General features: G+C 57.0%; 1 protein-coding gene across 2 annotated transcripts; it reads right to left on the reverse strand.

Moving 5' to 3' along the window:
* Window positions 1-5,196: 5,196 nt before the first annotated feature.
* Window positions 5,197-19,227, reverse strand: XYLT2 (xylosyltransferase 2). Of its 2 annotated transcripts, none has more exons than XM_082440846.1 (11): window positions 19,004-19,227; window positions 12,431-12,467; window positions 11,522-11,697; window positions 11,023-11,225; window positions 10,496-10,576; window positions 10,081-10,297; window positions 9,820-9,996; window positions 9,287-9,549; window positions 8,804-8,999; window positions 7,906-8,239; window positions 5,197-6,372 (listed from the first exon to the last, which is right to left on the reverse strand). In XM_082440846.1, exons 1-11 carry the CDS (start codon window positions 19,136-19,138, stop codon window positions 6,050-6,052), a joined length of 2,142 nt encoding a protein of 713 aa, XP_082296972.1. In that variant the 5' UTR covers window positions 19,139-19,227; the 3' UTR covers window positions 5,197-6,049. The 2 variants fall into 2 exon arrangements, with proteins under 2 accessions (XP_082296972.1, XP_082296971.1); XM_082440845.1 differs by having other exon boundaries at window positions 11,978-12,467.
* Between the last annotated feature and the right edge of the window lie 17 nt (window positions 19,228-19,244).

A 19,244-nucleotide genomic window follows, 5' to 3' on the forward strand; every position in this document is an offset into this window, starting at 1 on the left:
TCTTTGCCCTGAAAGCAGGAGCTCCAGGGGTTGAGGGCAGAGAAGTCTAATTCTGGAGGTCTGCCTTGAATTTGTCACCTTGATTCTCAGGGCATGACCCCAGATTTCCCACATCCTGCAAAGGTGGCCCAGGGTTTGTTGAGGTGCACTTTGGCTTCCTTCCCGTAGGGTCTTGTACCAAGGCCCAGCTCGGGGAGATTGTTGGAAGCGTCTCCATAGGCTCAGCGCTGTCCCTGCCAGTCCCCGCCAGTCCCCGCCAGTCCCCGCCAGTCCCCTGGAGAAGTGGGAAGGGGCAAGATGGAAGAGCGTGTTCCCTCCTATAGTGTTTCCCTGAGCAGGCAGGTGGCTGCTTCCTGGGGTGGGTGAGCAGAGCCATGGTTGGGTGGTAGTGCAGGCAGTGACCTTAGGGCCTCCTCATAGCTGGATGGCAGCTGGGAGAGGTAGAGCGAAGACATTACCCATTCCCTTACACACAACCCCCCCCCCATCCCCCCCACACACATGCTCTTTCTTTGGACTTTTCTTTCTGTGTGTCCTCTCCCCCAGTGATGGTCCTTCCTGGAGACAAGTTGAATCTTAGAGCTGTTGGTTCCATGGAAGCTCTTCTGCCCAGTCTAAATCGCTTCCCTGGACTGGGGTCTGCCATCCTTTCCTCTACCCAAAGAGGTGAAGTGAGGCCTCTAGCCAAATCCTGGGGCTCGCCATCCATGGTCCTTTCCTTGTCCCAGAGGCTCTGATTAGGCGTTTACATACAGTAAAAAAAGTAATAAGGAAAAAAACTCAGTTCTCCCACTCAAGGCTGGGAGGGCTGAACATTCACCTACCTCTCTGCAGGCCCAGAGCCAGAAGCGCTGTGCAGTCAGCTGGTGCATCTGCTGCCGCCGGTCCTTCTTTTGAGCACTTTCATAGCTGGGCAGGCAAGCTGGCTCCCATAGGGATAGCTGGCGGCTGCTGCGTAGCCCCACACAATACCTCACCCCCCTGGGGATAGTCCTGCGACTAAGGGAGCCAGGCGGGCTTGTGCAGCTGTTCTGCAGCTTCCGTCTGGACCCTTTCCACCAGGATGAGCCTAAGATCAGGGTACCACACAGACTTCTCTCCAAGGAGTCTCTCTAGGCTTCCTCGCCTTCTTCCCCTAGCCACACTAGGCCCTGGCACACACCTCTCCCCCACGGTCCTCCCTCACCCGCATCCCCTGGGACTCTCAGCACCTTTCCACTGCCTGGACCTCGGTGGGGCATCCCATGGTGCTGAAGCAGGGAGAGGGGCAGTCCTGGGGATCATGAAGGATGACTCAGAGTGAAGCTCAGGGTTTAGGGTCAGCGAGCAAGAGAGCAGAACCCAAACCTTTCTTGTCCCCATGTCCTCTCCCCATCTTGTTCTCTCCCTCCACCAGTCCAAGGCACAAAGCCCAGACCCTTAGCATTTCTGAAATGCACTCGGGTATAAAGAAATTCCACCCCTTTCTGGCCACTAGCTCATTCTTTCACAATCTGGCAGCCAGCTCTGATGACCCTTGTGGGAGAGTCAGAGAACACCTTCTGTCCCCACCTCTCCATTCTCTGTCTGGTGCTCAGAGTTGGGGTTGGAGCCTGGGGAGGCTGCAGGTCTGAAGATTTCTTTTGCTTTTTGTACCCAGCATCCCATGTGGTACCCCGTCCCTGGGAAGAGGACTGACAGTACGGTAGTCACCACCCACAGAAGTTGACTCTGGGCTTTCCCCTGGGAGCTAGGAGCTTGTGGGCCTTGCTTGGAGAGCTGGGAAGACCATTGTCTTCACCAGCAGCTCCCAGTACTGGGTCCAGTTTCACAATGGCCAGAGAGGAGGCTGGCCAGGATGTTGCTCACCCTTTCCACACTACTTCCTTGGTCCAGAGGGAACCCAGACTGGAAGCTGTGGGTCCATAGAGTAGATCCAAAGGCCCCTTCCATACTGAGCAGAGAGCAGAGGACGTGGCAGCACTGGGGCTTCGCTGGTACAGCAGCACAACAGGATGGCCATGATAAAAACCAGCATGAAACTCTCCTCCCCCCAGAGGCACCAGGCATCAGAGGTTCAGCCTGGGCCTGGCAGGCACAGACCCATCTCACCTCCCCAGACTGAAATTCCACTCCAGAAGTTGAGCAGGAATGACCTGGCTGGGACTAGTATCAGCTTGACATGCAGGAGAAACGGGGGCAGGGAGCTCCCTTTTTGCTGCTGCATCAATTCCCTGTGGCAGAGATTTGTGAGGGAGGACAGAGCAGCTATATCCTATCTTCCTTCAGCCCAGGGAAGGAGTGATGTGTGTAAGGGAGTTTACAGAGGGACAGACTCAGGGAGGAGAAGGAGCTTGTGGCGGGGCAGACACCCTTAGAAACTGGATCTGAGGAGGCAGGGGAGGGAGGACTCGAGTCTGAAGTCAGACTCCTGGTGCCCAGCCTCTCTTCCGCTATCGTAGACTGTAGCAGGGAAGGGACCTCAGGGTTCATATACCAGCCAAACACAGCATTCTCCCCAAGTGGCTTGCTTTAGGTGACCCTATAGATGAAGAAGCTGGACTTCTGGCCTCTGGTGAGGAGCCAAGTGTGCATCTGCCCCAGCTCTGAACTCGGGACAGCAGTGGGCACTCACCAGTGGCCACAACTACGTCTAGGAGGCTGTTCTCTGCGGTGATCTCTGCACAGGGAACAGCAGTGGCAGAGCGGTGCCAAGAAAGGGCACTGGCCTTAAATGACCTTGAAGACAGCCACAGGATGGGCTCCCACCCCCTCTGCCGGCCCCACCCACCATCCCCACAGGGCCAACCCTCAACCCAGCATCCCTGGCCCAGAGGAGCAGCTTCATTCAGAGCCATGGTATCTGTGAGCAGCTCTCCAGATTCTCAGCTTCTGCCCCTGCTTGTCCTGGCCAGTACCATGCCAGGACCTAGTGTCCCACAGATGGCACTCCACTCTGCAGGCCTGGCAGCCACGAGGGTCCCTCAACAACCTGCAGGAGAAGCGGTTGGCGGGAACAGGCTAGGCTTCTGCTAAACCCAGAAGACAGCCAGGGGAGCACCACCTCGCCCAGATCTCTGCACCTCTCAGTCCTGATCCCCTCCCAGCCCTACTCTGCACCCCCCCTCCCCCGCCACTTCCCATCGGCTCAGGTGACAGGACTCCAAATGCCAACTGTCCTCTGGTCTTTGCTCCCATCTCTAACGGAACTGAGGTGTCCCTGGTTGTCCTGGAAACCAGGCACAAAATACAAAAGCCTCTCTCCCCAGGCTCTTCCCCTCCCTCCAAAGGAATTCTTGGGCAGCTCTGGGGGCCCAGGCCCCCTGCCCCCACCCCACTTCCGCCTGGCTGTTATCCCGATTTTGACCCCAGGGGCCCAGCCATGGGAGGATTTCAAAGCCTCAAAAAGCTCAAGCCTCCAGGTTGAGCTAACCCTAAAGAGAGATGAGGGTAGGGGACACTGTCAGCCAGGAATTCAGTCCGAGTAGCTGCACTCACACTTGCCTCAGGACCTGGACAGGGAAGAGGATGGAGTCGTGAAGCCTACTCCTGGTCCCACGTTGCTTCTAACTCATGGGGCCAAGACAAACTAGCCAGAGCAGTGGGGCTGGGGCTGGACTTTAGTTTTCCTGCCAGCCTGCAAATTAGAATTGCCGGAGGGAGCTCTGAACCCACACCAGTGCTGGGTCGCCACCTCAGAGCAATTAACTCAGAACCCTCAGTCTGCATCCCCATCCACTGGGCTCAGCTCAAAACGGTCACAGCAGGTGACTGGGACCTGGTATAATAGGATGGGAGTGGCAGGGGCTGAAACAGAGGGCATGTCCCACCTAAGTTCCAAAAATAAGACTTTGGAAACAGTCGTGCTAGCCCAACAACAGCATAGCCACAGCCTGGGTTAAACCTGCTGGCTGGTCTGTGAATCCTTAGTCACCAGAGTCTAAATGCTCTATTTACTGCCTGTGCCTGATATGCTAAACCCAGTTATTAATTTTTTTTTAATCGATCTAAAGGCTGATGTAAAACAAAACAAAAAACTTTTAGAGAGCCAGATTAGAACTTCAGATGTTCTATAAAATAGGAGCCAGAAAAAAGCAATCATATCAGCCCTTGAACCCAAACACTATTTCCTTGGAGTGCTTGCTGAACCCAAACACTATTTCCTTGGAGTGCTTGCTGTTAGCTCCTTCCTCGTTACCTGCCTTAGGAGAGCAGGAGAACGTAGTGAGAGTGGCGTGGAGTCCTCCTGCCTCCACCTGAAGCCTGCAGCCACCAACTAACAGCTTTGACTTTGGGTTCATCATTTCAGTTTCCTGGTGTGCTAAAGGAAAATAATAAAATTGCCTGCCTCAAAGGGCTGTGAGGATTAAATGAGATACTCCATGCAAGGTCAGCACAGTGGCTGAACAAACCGAAACCCCAACGCTGCCACTGGTGGTCAGGGGTGCCCTCTCCTGGCAACTTGAAAAACTTGACACATGGCAGCCTGGGCTGGAACTGAGCCCTTTGTTTCCCAAGCTGAGCTGACCGCCGGGCCAGCGTGACTGGCTGATAGGGTGACTTTAAAGGTCTGAGAAACCTTCACCTTTGCTCCTACATTAAGTAAGGTGTGAAGGACTGATACTGAGCCATGGCTGACAATGGCGGAAAAGTGGGAGGGGAGAAAGGGCTTGAGAAATGGAGGGAGGCTGGACAAACCTTTCCAACATGGCCCTCCCAGGTCCTAAGGCAGCGGCTAGGAACCCATGCCACCACTGCTCCTGCTCGTAAATGGGGCAATGGTAACTACCAGGCCCTGGCTGGGATTGCCTCCTTCTTGAGGCTGCCCCGTAACTCAGAACTGGGCAGGAAACAGTGAGGGCTTCTGGGATGGGCCCTGGTGACTCCAAAGACGGAGAAGCAAGCCTCTGCCTTGGCCTGGCAGCAAGGGAGGAAGTGCCGGGTCAGGACTCTGAAGAACTGTCTCCTGCTGGCCCACTGGGTGACAATGAGGAAGTCTCTGAGCCTCTCTGGGCCTGTTCACCCCTCAGAAAAAGAGGGATCTGGATTAGATGGGTTCTTGTGTCCCTTCTAGCTCTTTGATGGATTCTAAACTGTTCCCACTGTGGGGGAATGAGACCTCCACCTTCTGCCAAAGTACCAGCCAAGACTTTTAGGAGAAGAGGGCCTAACAGTGATGGCTCTCTGACACCCAGGAGGAAAAACACAGAGGCTCAGTTGAGAGAGATAGAGATATATTTCTTCTGTTGCATATTTCAGACTTCACACTGAGCTTCAGGCACAATGCTACTCCAGGTTCTTCTGAGAGCCCTGGCAGAGTCTTCTTCCCATGCTGCTCAGGAGGGCTCGCCCCAGGCCCTGCTTGCAGTTCTGGGTACCTGGGAGACTCTGCAATGGTCTCAGTAGGCCCTGGTGCCCTGCTTTCCCATCAAGGGGCAGGGGATGCTGGAAAGCCCTAGAGCCAACCCCACCCCCTCTTCTATGGTCCCCTGGCTACAAGAGGAGAGGCTGACCCATTAGATTCCAGCTCTGCAGTGCTCCCCTAAATCACCTGTTCTCCAGGCCTCAGAGCCTGGCATAGCACTTGGACCCCTGCAGAGCCTCAGCAGTGAGCAGCACAGGCCAAGGCTGGGGGATGAGGCCCTGGAGAGCGAGGCAGGCCCAGCCTCCTCCAGAGCAGCAGCAGATGGGCTCGTCAGGCCCCTGCTCCCCAGAGCCATGGCCCACTTCCTGGGGCTGCTCCGAGCCCTATTGCACATCTTTTGTTTCCAGTTCATCCCCCCACTACCCATTTTTCTTAAAAAAAAAAAAAATTAGAGGGGAAGGTGAGGAAGAGTGGCCTGTGGAAGCTGGAGCCCTTCGCCCCATGTTCCTGCCAACATCCTGGTCCCCAGCAGAGCCATTTGCCGTGGTAAATACTAAGCCCACCTTCCCTGCCGTCTACAGGTTCTTGATGGCTGACACAGGTGTACTGCCTGGGCCTCTGGTTCTTGCATATGAAGGGGACATCGCTCCATCGTCTGTAAGGTGCAATTCCCTGGGTCTTCCGGAGGCGCTGGCTGGGACCCTGCTACCTGAGTCGTCCATCTGCTTTGACAGGCCCCAGCTCTGATTTGGGGTCAGGGAACAGAGAGCTCCAGCTGGTCAGTCTGCAGAGCTCCAGGGAGGAACAGGTAGAGGGGCCCATGGCACACAGTCCGGCCACAGACCAGAAGCCACCTAGTTCCCCATCTGTCCAGGCCTCCAGCGCAGGGCCCGTGAGCTCCGCATGCAGCCGGGCAGCCTCCTCTGCGGGCTCCGGCTGAGGCAGGTTCAGGATGCCGCTGAGTCCCTGGAAACTCTGCTCCATATACTCGTTGTGGGGCGGCCCAGCGTGCAGCCAGCTGGCATCATCTGGGGGTATAGAGCAGGAGTAAGCATGCCCCGCCCAAATGATTCCATGAAGGCCAGACCCTGGGAGTCAGGTCTGGGCACCCCAGTTCCTGTCCCAACTCTACCACTGAGTCGCATCTTGCTGAGTGACTTTGGGCTAATCCACAGAATTTTCTGTGCCTGTAAAACTTAGTTTTATAAAATCAAGACAGTAATCCCTGAATTCCTGACTTGAGGATTAAATAAAACAGTGGGTTCAAGGCACCTTAGAAAGTAAGGTTACTTTCTGGTAATGGTCTGGTTTGTGTCACCCATGCCCCTTCTCAACCACCTCTAGTGGTTCCCAGAGCCCTCAGAAGCCTAGTACTCAGGCTCTCCAGCTGTGGCGCCCTGCTTACTTTGCCAGCCTTCCTTCCCACCACCCCCTGGCATCTTACTACCCTCCACCCTCTGTTCCCCTCACGCACCAGACACCTGCTAACTTTGTTCCCTCAGTTTAGAATACCCTTCTCTGTCTATAAAAATCCAGCTCCTTCAAGGCTCAGCTCCAATACCCTCCTGCTGTCAAGCTTGCCTCTCCCGCCCCGTCTCCTCCATCAGGCTATGAGTCCTAGGAGAGCAGGGCACAGCTTGCCTGTTCTGATCCGCCCCAGCCGCTGCCCCACCCTAGCACCCCGTCCTCCTCTGGGTTACCTCTGCTCTGACCCACCTTCTCTGTGATAGGATGTGGCTGGAAGAAGGAAACATCTACCTACTTATTGAGCGCCTACTATATACCAGCCACTTTTACCCACATACTCATTCCTAATATCTCCCAGGGGGTAGTTACTTGTACTAGGGCCCCCTTGCAGGAGCCTGCAGCCTATGACTGTGTTCAGAGTCTGCTCTCTTATCCTCAGCCAAGTGGGTGGAGGGCCATGTGACCCTGCCCACCTGGCTACCGATGGACTGGGAGGATGGCCAATCAGATTTGCTGTCCTAAGAATGTGGAACTTGTAGACCAAGAGACCCTGGTCAGTCTCTGTTGTACTGAGAGGCCATGTATCAATATACTGAGAAACCAGAACCCGAGGCTGATACACAGAGCACAGGATGAGGGACAAGGTGGCCCCAGAGAGACAGAAAGCACCTCTGGGTCCCATTGGGACCTGAGTCATTTCCTCGGTTCTGTGGGGGAGAGCCCTGCATTTTTCCAATAATTTCCCCTTTTTCACTGGAGCTAGTTTGAGTGGATCTGTGTTCCATGCACCCAGGAGGCCTCTAACAGTTGTATTACTCTTACTTTACATGTAATAAGACTGAGGCTCAGGAAGGCCAAGTAATTTGCCAAGGATAAAAGCCTAATTAAAGTGTCAGAGCTGTGTTCTAGAGCCAAGTCTGCCTAACTCCAAAGCACCATACCACAGTGCAAGGCCCTGGGATGCTTACCGATGAATGATCAAGGCCACAACCCGTCCCCTTCCCCTACTCTGATGGTCAGCTTCTTGGGGTCACCTGTCTGGCAAATCCTATTCGGCCTGGCTCCTGGGCATCATTTGGAAACTAGATCCTTACCTTTCCTGAGAGGTAGTTTGCGGTTGAAGGTCAAGGGCAGCACGAGGAAGCGGGTCTCACCCAGGGGTTCCCAGAAATGAAGCAGTCGAACAGTCCAGGCCCCTGGCCGCAGGGGCCGGCTCAGTGGGGGCTTGTACTGCGTGACCTCGGTTTCTGCGTCTACCACGATGTCGTAAGATGTAGCCACCACATAGGTGGGATCGATCCACACCACAGTGGCTGTGAGGTTGGGGCCTCGGGCCCAGCGCTGCATGGCCACAGGCTCGTCCAGTGGCCCCAGCAACCCCCCAAAGTTCCGGAAAAGACGCTCTTTGGGGTCCCACTCGGTGCCAACCTGTAGGAAAGGAGGCAGCTGGGCAGGAGCCGAGGTAAAGTCCTCTCTACCTGCTGCTACCTCTAATTCCTGTGTGACCTCAGGCCAGTCACTGTCTCTTTCTGGTCCTCAGTTTCCCTCTCTGCAAAATGATGGGCTCAGACTAGGATTTCTTTACTAAGCTCTGAGATTCATTCTAGGCTCCTGTTCTGACCTGCTCTGAAGTTTTGGGGGCAGTAAGGCAGAGATGAGGTTCGAAGCCCTGCCCAGAGACCATCCCCACGCTAAGGAGACACTCAGAAGCCTAATCTTCTGGTCTGAATGGAATGTCCAAGTCCCTTTAGTAGAAAATCCCTGGAGTTTAGAAGACTGGGCTTGCATTGTAGTGGAACCAAAGTTCCCTCCCTGCTGACTGCATGTCCTCTGTGTATCCCAAGGCTGCCATCACTGGGAAAGCGGACCCGTGAATCCATTTCTGAAAGGCCTAACCCAGTCCTTAGCCCTCCCTTAGTGTCTGTCCCTCTCTCCCCACTACCCCGAGTCTTGCTGGGGGACAGGAGAAAGCAAGGGGAGGACCTGTCCCACCTCCAAACTCTGGAGCCGGCTGGCCTGGTCACTGCGCCCCAACAGCTTCAGCGACCCCTGGGGCATCAGCCACATCTCAAGCGTCTCTGCCGGCCCCTGGGCTGAGGGCTGCACCGCCTGCGTCACCAAGTAGCCCTGGAAATGGTCGTCATAGAAATACAGGTGCACGCTGGACGGCAAGCCCCTGGGCTCAAACCTAAGAAGGTTCCAGCAGGGAGAAAGGGAGATGCCATCAGCACACCTGACTTGGCCTGGAGTCCCAGGGAGGGGGCTCTGGGGTGTCCCATCCCCAGGTGCTTTCTTGGCCCCAGATCTCATACCCACAGAGCCTATGTGCCTGGCTTTTGCCGCCTTTGTTTTGTTTGCATTTTTCCCTGCCTCAGACTGGGGGCTCCCTGGCGGCAGGGGCTGTCTCTTTCTGATTGGCCTCCTCGTAAGGCACTACACACTGGGGGTCTGCAAAATGTCAGAAGGAGGTCTCACCTGCAGAGTGGGCTGGCCTGTGGGGACGCAGCGGTGGCGGCGTGGCGCAGGCTGAGGCGGGCGAAAGCGGTGTAAGCAGTGAGCATGACATCACTGAGCCCACTGGGGCCATCGGCCACGTCATAGGTGTTCTCCCAGTAGGCCTTGAGGGCTGGAGTGCCGGGGGGGTAGCTGCCATATAGGTGGAAGTCCAGGATTTCCAGTACCTCCTGGTTCACAGTCGACTCAAACTTCCGGGCGAAGAAGGTGGGTCTGGAGACTTGCTGGAGCGAAGAGGGAAGGAGGGTGAAGGGGTCTGGAGGTCCCAGAGAGCACAGCAGGGGAGGCGCCCTTCCCGGCACTGCCTGGAGATCAGCCTCCCAGGGCCTTTCCTGCTGCCAGTGTAGCCCCCGACCCCTGAGGGCTGCTCCCAGCGAGGGGCCCCCAGATTCTCTGGTTGGACCACCTTGGATCATTTCTGACTGGAAAGCACCTGGCGAAAGCTGGGGTGAGGCCCTATCACGGGGCAGAGATTGGGGGTCACAGGGAAGCACCTGCAGCCGCAGGAAGTCCTGCGGCTTGAAGTCGTTGGGGGAGCAGCCGCACCAGTCCACGATGTGCTTGTACTGGCACTTGCAGCCCAGCTTGCGGTTCCAGTTGGTGACCCGCAGGTTGTTGTCCACGAGGCTCTCGCAGGCTGGGCTGTTCTCCAGCACCGTGTGGAAGAAGGACTGCGGGTGGCAGGGCAGGGTGGAGGGTGAGCTGGGGTACCCACCACGCGCCCTCCTGGCCTGGGTGCGGGCCCGGTCACCCACCTCGGCTGGGAGCAGCGTGTACGTGTAGAACTGACGTAGCTGGGCCACAAGCGGGTCGTCTGTGTACACCACATACTCCACAAAGCTGCGCGTTAGCACGAACCAGTCAGAGCCGCCATCCACCACGATGCCCGCTGGGATCTGCCGCTCGCCCAGACGCCACATGTGCGAATCGCACTCATGGAAGAGCCGGTCCAGGCCCTGTTTCTTGATGAACCTGCGGCAGGCAGATGGGCCCGTGGCTGAGGGATTTGCAGGGTGGGATCCAGGCTCTCATCCCTCCAGGAACTAGCGCTCCTTAATCTGTGATTGGTTTGGAGGTTTTGCAACCCAAGGCTGGGGCCACAGAGCCCCCCTGCGTGGGAGGGCTTGTGGCAAGACCCCAGGACCAGGGCCTCCTCCCCGACCCCCTCACCTGGAGTTGTCCCGGCCATGCGACTTGAGGAAATTCTTGTCCCGGTTCTTGGACAGGAAAGCTACCAGCTCCTCATTGGTCCTGGAGAGGAAATGGGATGTGGTTAGTGTGTGTGACAGTGGCTCAGTCACTGGCCCAGAGTGACTTTACTCCTTGGCCCCTTCCTTTCTCACTGAGAGTCGTCCTGACCAAGTGACCTACTCCAGGTTGATGCTTTGGGGTGATGGGCATCTGAGGCCCCTGAGGAAGACCTCCCCATCCTTCTTCCACCCCTTGCTGTCTGACCCATGACCCCCAGTACAGACCTCTGGCTCCTCCTCTTCCCCATCTCTTGTCACTCTCAATCCTCACATCATCTTTCACCAACTCCTCCCCTAAAACATTGCTGGGGCCAAGGGACCATGTCTGAGCTATGCAGATCCCAGAATGAGGCTTGGGGGAGGGAAGGAGTCCATCAGGACCCTTGAACCCCGAGTGCCTTGACGTGCCCCCCTCCCATCTTCAGGGCTCATAGCACCACCCCACACCTGGTCGGGTAGTCAGTGGCACTGAGGTTGATGAAGAAGTCCCAGGCCCAGTCGGGCACCTCCAGCAGGTCCTGCATGCTCCGCAGATACATCCTCAGCAGGCTGGCCCCGCCCCAGATGGTGACCATGCGCCAGGGCGTCACCCGCACGTTATCATACTGCCGGGCCAGCTCTACCACCTCTCGGTGCAGGTAGTTGGAGCGCTGTGGGAAGTGGGCATGTGGTGGTGGAAACTCAGCAGTGGAAGATGGACCCCCAGCATGACAACCTTCCCACTCCGCCCCACCCCAGAGCACAGTACAAGTGTCACAGAATGGAGAGAGCACAGGCCAGGGCTCCAGCTCTAAAGCAGCCATGTCACCTGGTGCTGGCTGCTCCCCCATCCTGTTCCCCTATCTCTGGGCACCCGAGCAGGTCAGAGACACTGTCTGTCTACGACCTTCTGAGTCTCTGCTCTGCTTGCTCAGATGCCCTTGGTCTCCCCGGCCACAGTAGGTACCTTGTCCACGTGGATATAGAAGAAGTGCTGCTCGTGGTAGACAGCCTTGAGGAGACGCTTCAGCTGGCGGATGGCGCGGCCATGGACCACCAGCATGTAGGCGATTCGTACTGGGGGGCCATCCGCGGGCTGCTGGGCCCGAACGTCGTCCCACTGGATGCCGGGGCTCATCTTCCCTGAGAGTAGAGAACAGGGGCGTCGGTGAGGTCTGGCCCCAGGTCACAGGGTGGAGGCAAGACGGGAAGAGGGGGCTGCCTGCCTTCCAAAGGAGGAACCCTGCACTTAGAGCCCGCTGCTCCTAGGCCCCAGCTCCACCTCTGCCACTTAGTGCACTCGTCACCCAACTTGGGCAGCAAGGTGAGCCCCTCTGAGCTTTCATCCCTGAGAAATGGAGGTGAGGATCCACGCCATGCCCCCTCCCGGGCTGCCACCTCTCTGCCCATGCCTGTCTCTTACCAGGCCGCTGGCAGTGCCGGGGCACAGCCTTGGGCATGAGGCTCCCGGCCTGGTGCAGGCACACCACGTTGGCAATCTCCTGCTGGCACTGCTTGGAGCTGGCCCGGGCCAGTGCAGACAGAGCGTCCTTGCCCACGATCTCGCACTTGGGCGTGAAGCTGTTGTCTGTGGGCTGGGGGGCGCCCTCCACACTCCCTGTGTCTCCATGTGGGAAGCCAGCCGCCCCAACCAGCGCCTCCCCGGCCGCTGCCCCACTCAGGTTCTGACGGCCTGGGGCCTCTGGGGGCGGGGTGGGGGGGATCCGCCGGCTGATTCTGTGCCGGCTGGTTACTGCCCGTACCACCTTGGCCACGGGCATGCCGGGGCTCTCAGCACGGCCCCGCCAGCGCCCATGCTTTCTGCCCGCGCCGCCCCGCCGCCCAGCTGAACTGTCTGTGTCCTTGGAGCCCTCACCGGGGTCTAGCGGCCGTGGCTTCTTCTGCCTTCCTTTCTGTAAAAGATAGGCAGACACAAGTCACTGGGACAGTCACTCTCCTCCAGCTCCTTCAGCTTCCTGCTGGGCCTCAGGCCTAGAAGCCCCTGCCACCCTTGATCTAGAAAAGCACTGTTTGCCTGAGGACTCTGCACAAACAGCACTTCTGCTGGGAGGCCTCCCTGACCAGCCAGCGCAGGAAATGTCGCCCTCCCGCAAGGCACCATCGCACCCACGCCCCACGATCACACAGATCACAGGGCACTGAATCTCTTTTGTGCTTTGGATTCAGATACCACTTTCTTTTTCAGCAACTATGAAAATGAATATCCACATATATCATAAGAGAAACATGCAAAGACCCTGCAGACAAGAGTGTCCACCTAGCACTCCCACCCGGGCCTGACTGGGAAGAGACGGTGCTCTTCAGAAGGAAAGCATTCTACTGACTACGGTATTTCCGCGTGGGAGTGCTGAGGCCACAACAGAGCAAAGGGGTCTTGCCTGGTGGGGAGGGAAGAGGTGAAATCTGAGACCCCATTACTGGTCAGGTTCTCTGGGAAGCAGAGACCAAGAGAGAGTCAGAGTGCAAGAGATTCACTGGGGGGTGGGGGGTCACCTCTGGATGATGAGGAAGCAGGAGCAGGAAGCAGCAGGGAAAGCCTTCAGATAGCCAAGCCGGCCTGACATCTGTGCAAAGAGGGGGATGGAAGAGCTTGAGACGACAGCTCGGCTTCCCATCTAGTGGGAAGCTCCAGGGCAAAGACAGCCTAGAGATGGGAGCCGTGGTACCACTGCTGGGGGTGGCCCAGGAGGTGCCTGGCCATGGCTGGACGGCTGAGGCAGAGCCTGAAGGCACCTGCAGCTGCAGGCTGGCAACTCACTGCTCCTTGTGGCGGGGTCTCTCTCGAAGGGAAAGCTGAGTGCTGCGCCTCAGTATCTCCACCCCTGCTTCCTGGCTCCTACAGCCTCTTCTCAAACCCAGGCACTTCCCTAACGGTCCGGTCACACTTGAAAGTGTGTATACCCACCCTCTTCCCAGCTCTCGCTGTCCCCCTTTTGTGACGCGCCCCCCCCCCCCAACTTCCCTGCCTGACCAAATCCCATCCATCTTTCAAGATCCAGCCCTGAGTCTCCTTGTGTGAAGCCATCCCGTTTGCCCCAGGGTGGGACGTTCTTCTACCCAACCAACTCCTTGGGGAGAGGCTGTCATTTCAGCCCCATTACCCCAGTGCCCGGCGGAGTAGCTGGCACATAGGATGTCTGGTTGGTGTCAGGTGGATGAAACACGGAAAGGATGGAGGAGTGAAAGGCACTGTGTGACTACTCTGAAGTCACCAGAGCTCCCTGCCCAGCTCTGCCACTCCCCCACAGTTACCTACCTTCTCTGAGCAGGTTCCCTCAGCTTTAAAATACAGGAGGGAAGTGTGAGTGTCCAATGAGATAGAGCATGAGATAGTGCAGCTAGAAAGAGCTGGCGCCACCAGCTGTCCCCTTCCTCTCTCAACACTCTCTGTGCAAGTCCTCTTCTGGCCTGGCCTTCCAGCAGCATGACTCACTGGCCCACAGCCTCTGAAGCACCCTCCTCCCTCAGCTTCCAGGATGCCCTCCTGGTGTTTCCCTGGTGTGGCCTCCGTGGCCACTCCTTATCAGTCTTCTTGACCGACCCTTCCTTATCTCCCAAGGCCACCCTGGGGCCTTGCCTTGTCCTAGGTCCCCAGGTGACCTCATTCAGTCTCCTAACTCCATCCACTCCCAGATTTCTCTCTCTGTTCTGGAGCACTCCCTTGAACCTTCAAATGTCTAACTGCCAGCCTCCTTGATGCCTCCCTTGGGAGCTTGACAGACCTATCAACCCACAAATCCAAAAGCGAACTCCTGATCTTCCCCCAATAGGCTCCTTCTTCAGTCTTCCCCATATCAGTTAATGACCTCTCCATCCTTCAAGTCTCTCAGGCCAAAAACTTAGGGGCATCACTTCGACTCTTGTTTCCCTCACACTCCACCATCAGTACCTCCTGTTGGGGCTCCCTTCAAAGTACATCCAGAATTTGACCACTTCTCACTGCCTCCATCATTACCACCCCTGCCTGGAAGCCCTGCTCTTACTCTGGTTTCCTAGAGTCCACTCTCATCACAGCAGCCAGTGTTTCCTTTAAAACAAGTCCCATCTCCCCACTCCTCTGCTTGAAACCACCCACGGTTCCCCCTCTGAGGACAAAGCCCACGAACCTACAAAGGCGATGTGAGCTGTGTCTGGCTCCCCCGCCTCTGCTCCTCCCTCCTCTGACCTCACCTACTACCCTCTCCTCAGGCTCACTCTCCTCCAGCCTTAATGGCCTTCTCCGCGTCCCTCCATCCCACCTGGCATTCACTGTCCCCTGTGCCTGGAATGCTCTCCCCTAGATGTCCCCACAGCCCCTGCCTCCAATTCCTTGCTCAGGTGGCATCTTCTCAGGAAGGCCCCCCTGTCCACTGTATTTACAACTCCAGCTCTCCCTCAGCCTCCACTTTGTTTCTCCCATAGCACTTATTACCTTCTCTCATCCTATAATGTATTTACATGTATAAATGTATATTGTGTTATTCTATGTCTCTCCCGTTACAAGAATGTAATGTCCACGAGGACAAAGCTTTTTGTGGTTTTGTTCAGTGATGTATTCCTAGAGCCCAGAAGAATGTCTGGCAATGGGAGACACGATATATATATATATATATATATATATGTATATTTTCTTTTTAAAAAATTTTTGGCAGCGCCGTGCAGCTTGTGGGATCCTAGTTCCCCTACCAGGGGTGAAACCTGTGCCCTCAGCAGTGGAAGTGCAGAGTCCTAACCACTGGACCGCCAGGGAATTCCCTCAATAAATATTTGTTGAATGAATGAATTTATGAATGAGGGAATGAATGAAAAGCTCTTGGCATAGGCTCAGCATTCAGTAAATGCTGTCATCCTTACTATTATTATTAATGGAAGGAGAATAGGAAAGAGTCAAACGTGAAGTCAGGAGAGAAGCAAAGGCCTTCAGATACTTCGGACCATCGGTTTGAGTTTTCCCTGTCCCTCCCCTCCCTAGGACCTCCCTCTCCTCCTCTGTCAGAGCACGGCAAGTGCCTTAGGGCCAGGGCCCCACCCCTACCCTGGCACCCCAGCCTTCTGTGCCTGGCACCCAACCAGCCCTCTTGGGAGGTGCCCAGTGAGAGCCAGGGGTGTCTATCTCCATCTGAGAAGAGATATCTGCAAAGGCGAGGGCAGGTGGGGAGGAACCAGCAGATCCCAATCTGTTACCCACATTGGGGAGGGCACCCTGGACTGGAAAGCCCTCAGGAAAAGTGGCTGCAGCCCCACTGAACTGAGCATACATCAGCCTGGTGATGTCGGACCTGGCCACACAGCGGGCAGAGGAAGACATTCTCAAGCTTAGGTGGGTGGAGATGGCAGAGGAGCTGTGGGCTCTCAAGATGGAAGTCAGAATCAGCGAGTGAGGAAGCTGGTCAGGAGGGCAGGGCACAGGGCCAGGCCCGCTGTGGTGGGGGATAGGATGTGGGAAGAGATGGGCATGTTGGTGCCCTGCACTGCAGCAGGGAGCTGGCTGACCCTGAGAAGGACAATCCCAGAGGGGGCTGGGGGACCAGAAGGCAGCAGTGAGGAACTGGGAGGGGGGCTCCTGGTGGTCGGCCAGCCCCCACCACATATAAACACCCCAAGAGTGTTTATATGTGCAGCAGCAGGTCCCATATTTGTGCCCCTAGAGGAGCTGCCCCCAGTCACCCCTGAGGTCAGAGTCCCCTCTAATTACTGAGGATGGGGACTGGCCCTAAGACACCTGCCTGGAGGAAGTCTGGCCTCCGAGGCCCCCTCTCCCCACTGAGGAGGAATTCAAAGTTCTCTGCCATTTCCTGGCTCTGCAGCTTCTCCTTGGAATCCTTCTCTGGGCCATGGAGACAGAGAATACAGCAATGCTTATCCCACACCCCACCACTTTGGACTTCTCAGACTGCGTTTAAAGTAAGCGGTGAGACAATGTTTGTGAAAGCTTTGAAAACCATAAAATGGCTCTTTGGATGTTAATGGTCATCTCTGGTCTCCAGTCTAGCCCTCACAGATGGGCAGAGTGTTCCTCTTAAATGCACATCTCACCCATCGCTCCTTAGACCCCTTTAGTTTAGAGCCACTTAGAATAAAACCCCAGCCCCTTACTGCGGGCTCTAGGATGTGCCCTGGACTAACTCTTGAACCTTCTTCCAGGGATCGCACCATACCCTCCTTTCCATTCCTTGAAGGCACCCAGCTAAGCCCATTCTCCTCAGGGCCTTCTGCCTGAACTCTGCCTACCTCTTCCCCAGGCTGACTGGGTCTTTCAACTCACAGGCCAATTCCTGCAGAAGCCTTCCCCAACCACCTATCTAAACCAGCCCTCTTGTTATTGAGTTTCCTTTTCACTGTCAGTCTCTCCTTGTCTGCCCACGAGGGCAGAGACCTCGTCTGGTATATTTATTTCTGTATCCCCAGTATTAGCACAGTGCTTGGTATGAAGGAGGACTTAATAAATATTTGTTGAATGAATGACTGACTGACTGAATGAATGAATCCCTGTTACCACTGTGCAGTACTGAAATAATAATAAGAGTTATTTACTGATGATTTAGCATAGGCCAGCAACTCCTGCAAATACTTCACAGGCATCACCCAACGAGAGAGGTGCTATTATTGCCCCCATCCTTGGGGCGCGGATACTGATGAGGATGCAAAAGAGGTTAGGCGATTTGCCAGTGGTCACACCACTTACCAGTAGCAGCGCTGGAATAGGACATAGGATGGTGAAGTGGGATGGTCCAACTGAGGTGGCTGCTGAAGGGGTCCAAGCCTCAGTGGCTGCTTGGACTACACAGCCTTTAGGTCATCAAGGATCTTTTTCCCATTCTAGTCCAGGGATTCCCCTATCAGGTTCTGCTAGGAAGCTGGAGGAGGAGGTGCGGAGGCAGGATTCCAAGCACTCTACTGCACCAGTTCTCCACCCCAGGCTGGAGGCAGGGCAGCAGGGACCTTGAGGCCTGGACAATCTCTCATCCCATCCAGAGATTTGTTTCTGGGAAGCCTCTGATGCTTTGCCATGCCCCTCCCCAGAATGCTCACTGGCCTCTGCTCACATATTCCAGGGTCAGAGGGCTCCCTAACTCCTTGGCAGCCCTTTCCATCTTAGAATGTCTCATCTGCCCAAAAAATCTTCATACACTCTCTTCCCCTTCCTGCTACTTACTGGACCACAAAGAACAAGCTCACGCCCTTCGGATGTCACAGAGCCAGCCTCCCCCAACCCCAACCTCAGCTCCTTTTGGAGTTATGGTCTCATGTGACTCTGTCCCAGCTCCCTTCACCATCCTAGTCTCTTGGTTCTCCCAAAAAAAGGCAAAAGCAGCAATTCTCCCAGTCTCCACACCAGGCCTTCCAGACCGCCCATATGCAGGAAGGGGAAGAGGACATCAGGGCTCCCTTGGCCTTCACCCTGCCAGGTGGAGAGGCCCAAGAGGACGGGGCAAGCAGAGTGTCTGGCTCAGAGCCCTAGAGGCACCAGAACCAAGGGGTGGGGGCAGGGAAGCCCTGTCATCTGGCCCACAGCTTAGGGCCAGGGTTTGGCCTATCCTCTCCAACCCTCCAGGATGGTCTCAGACACCACTGGACCCTCCTGACCACACTGGGGAAGTCATGTCTGGGCCTCCAGCTGAAACCACATCAGCCAAGAGTGAGTGAGACCCTCAGAGCAAGGACCTGGGGATTAAGCAAGATGGGGTTTGCCCCTGCTCCAGGGCCTGGAGTTCTGCTAAACCAGCTGCTGCTGTCCCCATTCCCTTAGAGTCAGAGGGGGCGAGTCCCCAATTCCCTAATGTCCTGAGGCCCCCTCACCAGCTCAATTCCCCTGCCATCCTCTCCTGAAGACCCATGCAGGTTCTTCAGACCCTTGGCTGAGGAAGCCACGTCTCAGGGACACTCCAGTTCTCTCCCTCGGGGTCACTCCCTCTCTCCTCAGTTGCCACACTGAGTTCCACCCCCAGGCTCCACTTCTTCACTGGCTACTGCCCCTGAGGGGCGGCTGGGCGCGGTTGCCCGGGGTCCCTCGGCCCCGGTCCTCCGACCACGGCGCGCACACTCCCGCCCCCTCCCAACTTCAGAAAGTTTGGCCTGGGGCTCCCCACCTCCGAGCAGGCTCGGGCCCAGCCCCGCCTCCCGGCCCCGCTCCCCCCGCACCCGCGCCTGACCTTCACTGCTCCCCGGACTGCAGACCACCCCACCAAGACCCGCTCCTCCCGCCCCGGGCCCCTGCTGGCCCGCGGCCCGGTCCTCCGGGTCACGCACAGCCCCCGCGCGTAGGCCCCCGGGCCCGCCTGGGAACCGGGCTCCAGGGGTCCGAGGCCCCGACCCAGGCGGCCGCCCGCGCGCGACACGCAAGCGGCCCGTGCCCCACTTCCCCGGCCGGGGCCGCCCGCATCCCCGCCAGGACCCCGCGCGCCCCCGCGCCCGGCCTGCCCGCCTGCCCGCCCGGCCGTCGTAGCACCTCGCCCGGCTCGTCGTCCTCCAGGACGCTGAAGCTCCACACCACCAGGCCCTGCAGCAGCAGAATGGCCAGCGCCGTGGCAATCGCCAGCTTGTAGCGCCGCACAAGCTTCTGCACCCGCACGCTCGCCACCATCTTCCTGCCCGGGCCGAGGGGCGCGCGCCCAGCCCTGCAACCCGGCCGCGGGCGCGCGCACGGGCTCGGGCCGAGCCGGCTTCCCCCAAGCAAGGAGCGCCTGGCG

The sequence above is a fragment of the Balaenoptera physalus genome (assembly GCF_965194825.1).
Source record: "Balaenoptera physalus genome assembly, chromosome: 20".
Taxonomy (NCBI): domain Eukaryota; kingdom Metazoa; phylum Chordata; class Mammalia; order Artiodactyla; family Balaenopteridae; genus Balaenoptera; species Balaenoptera physalus.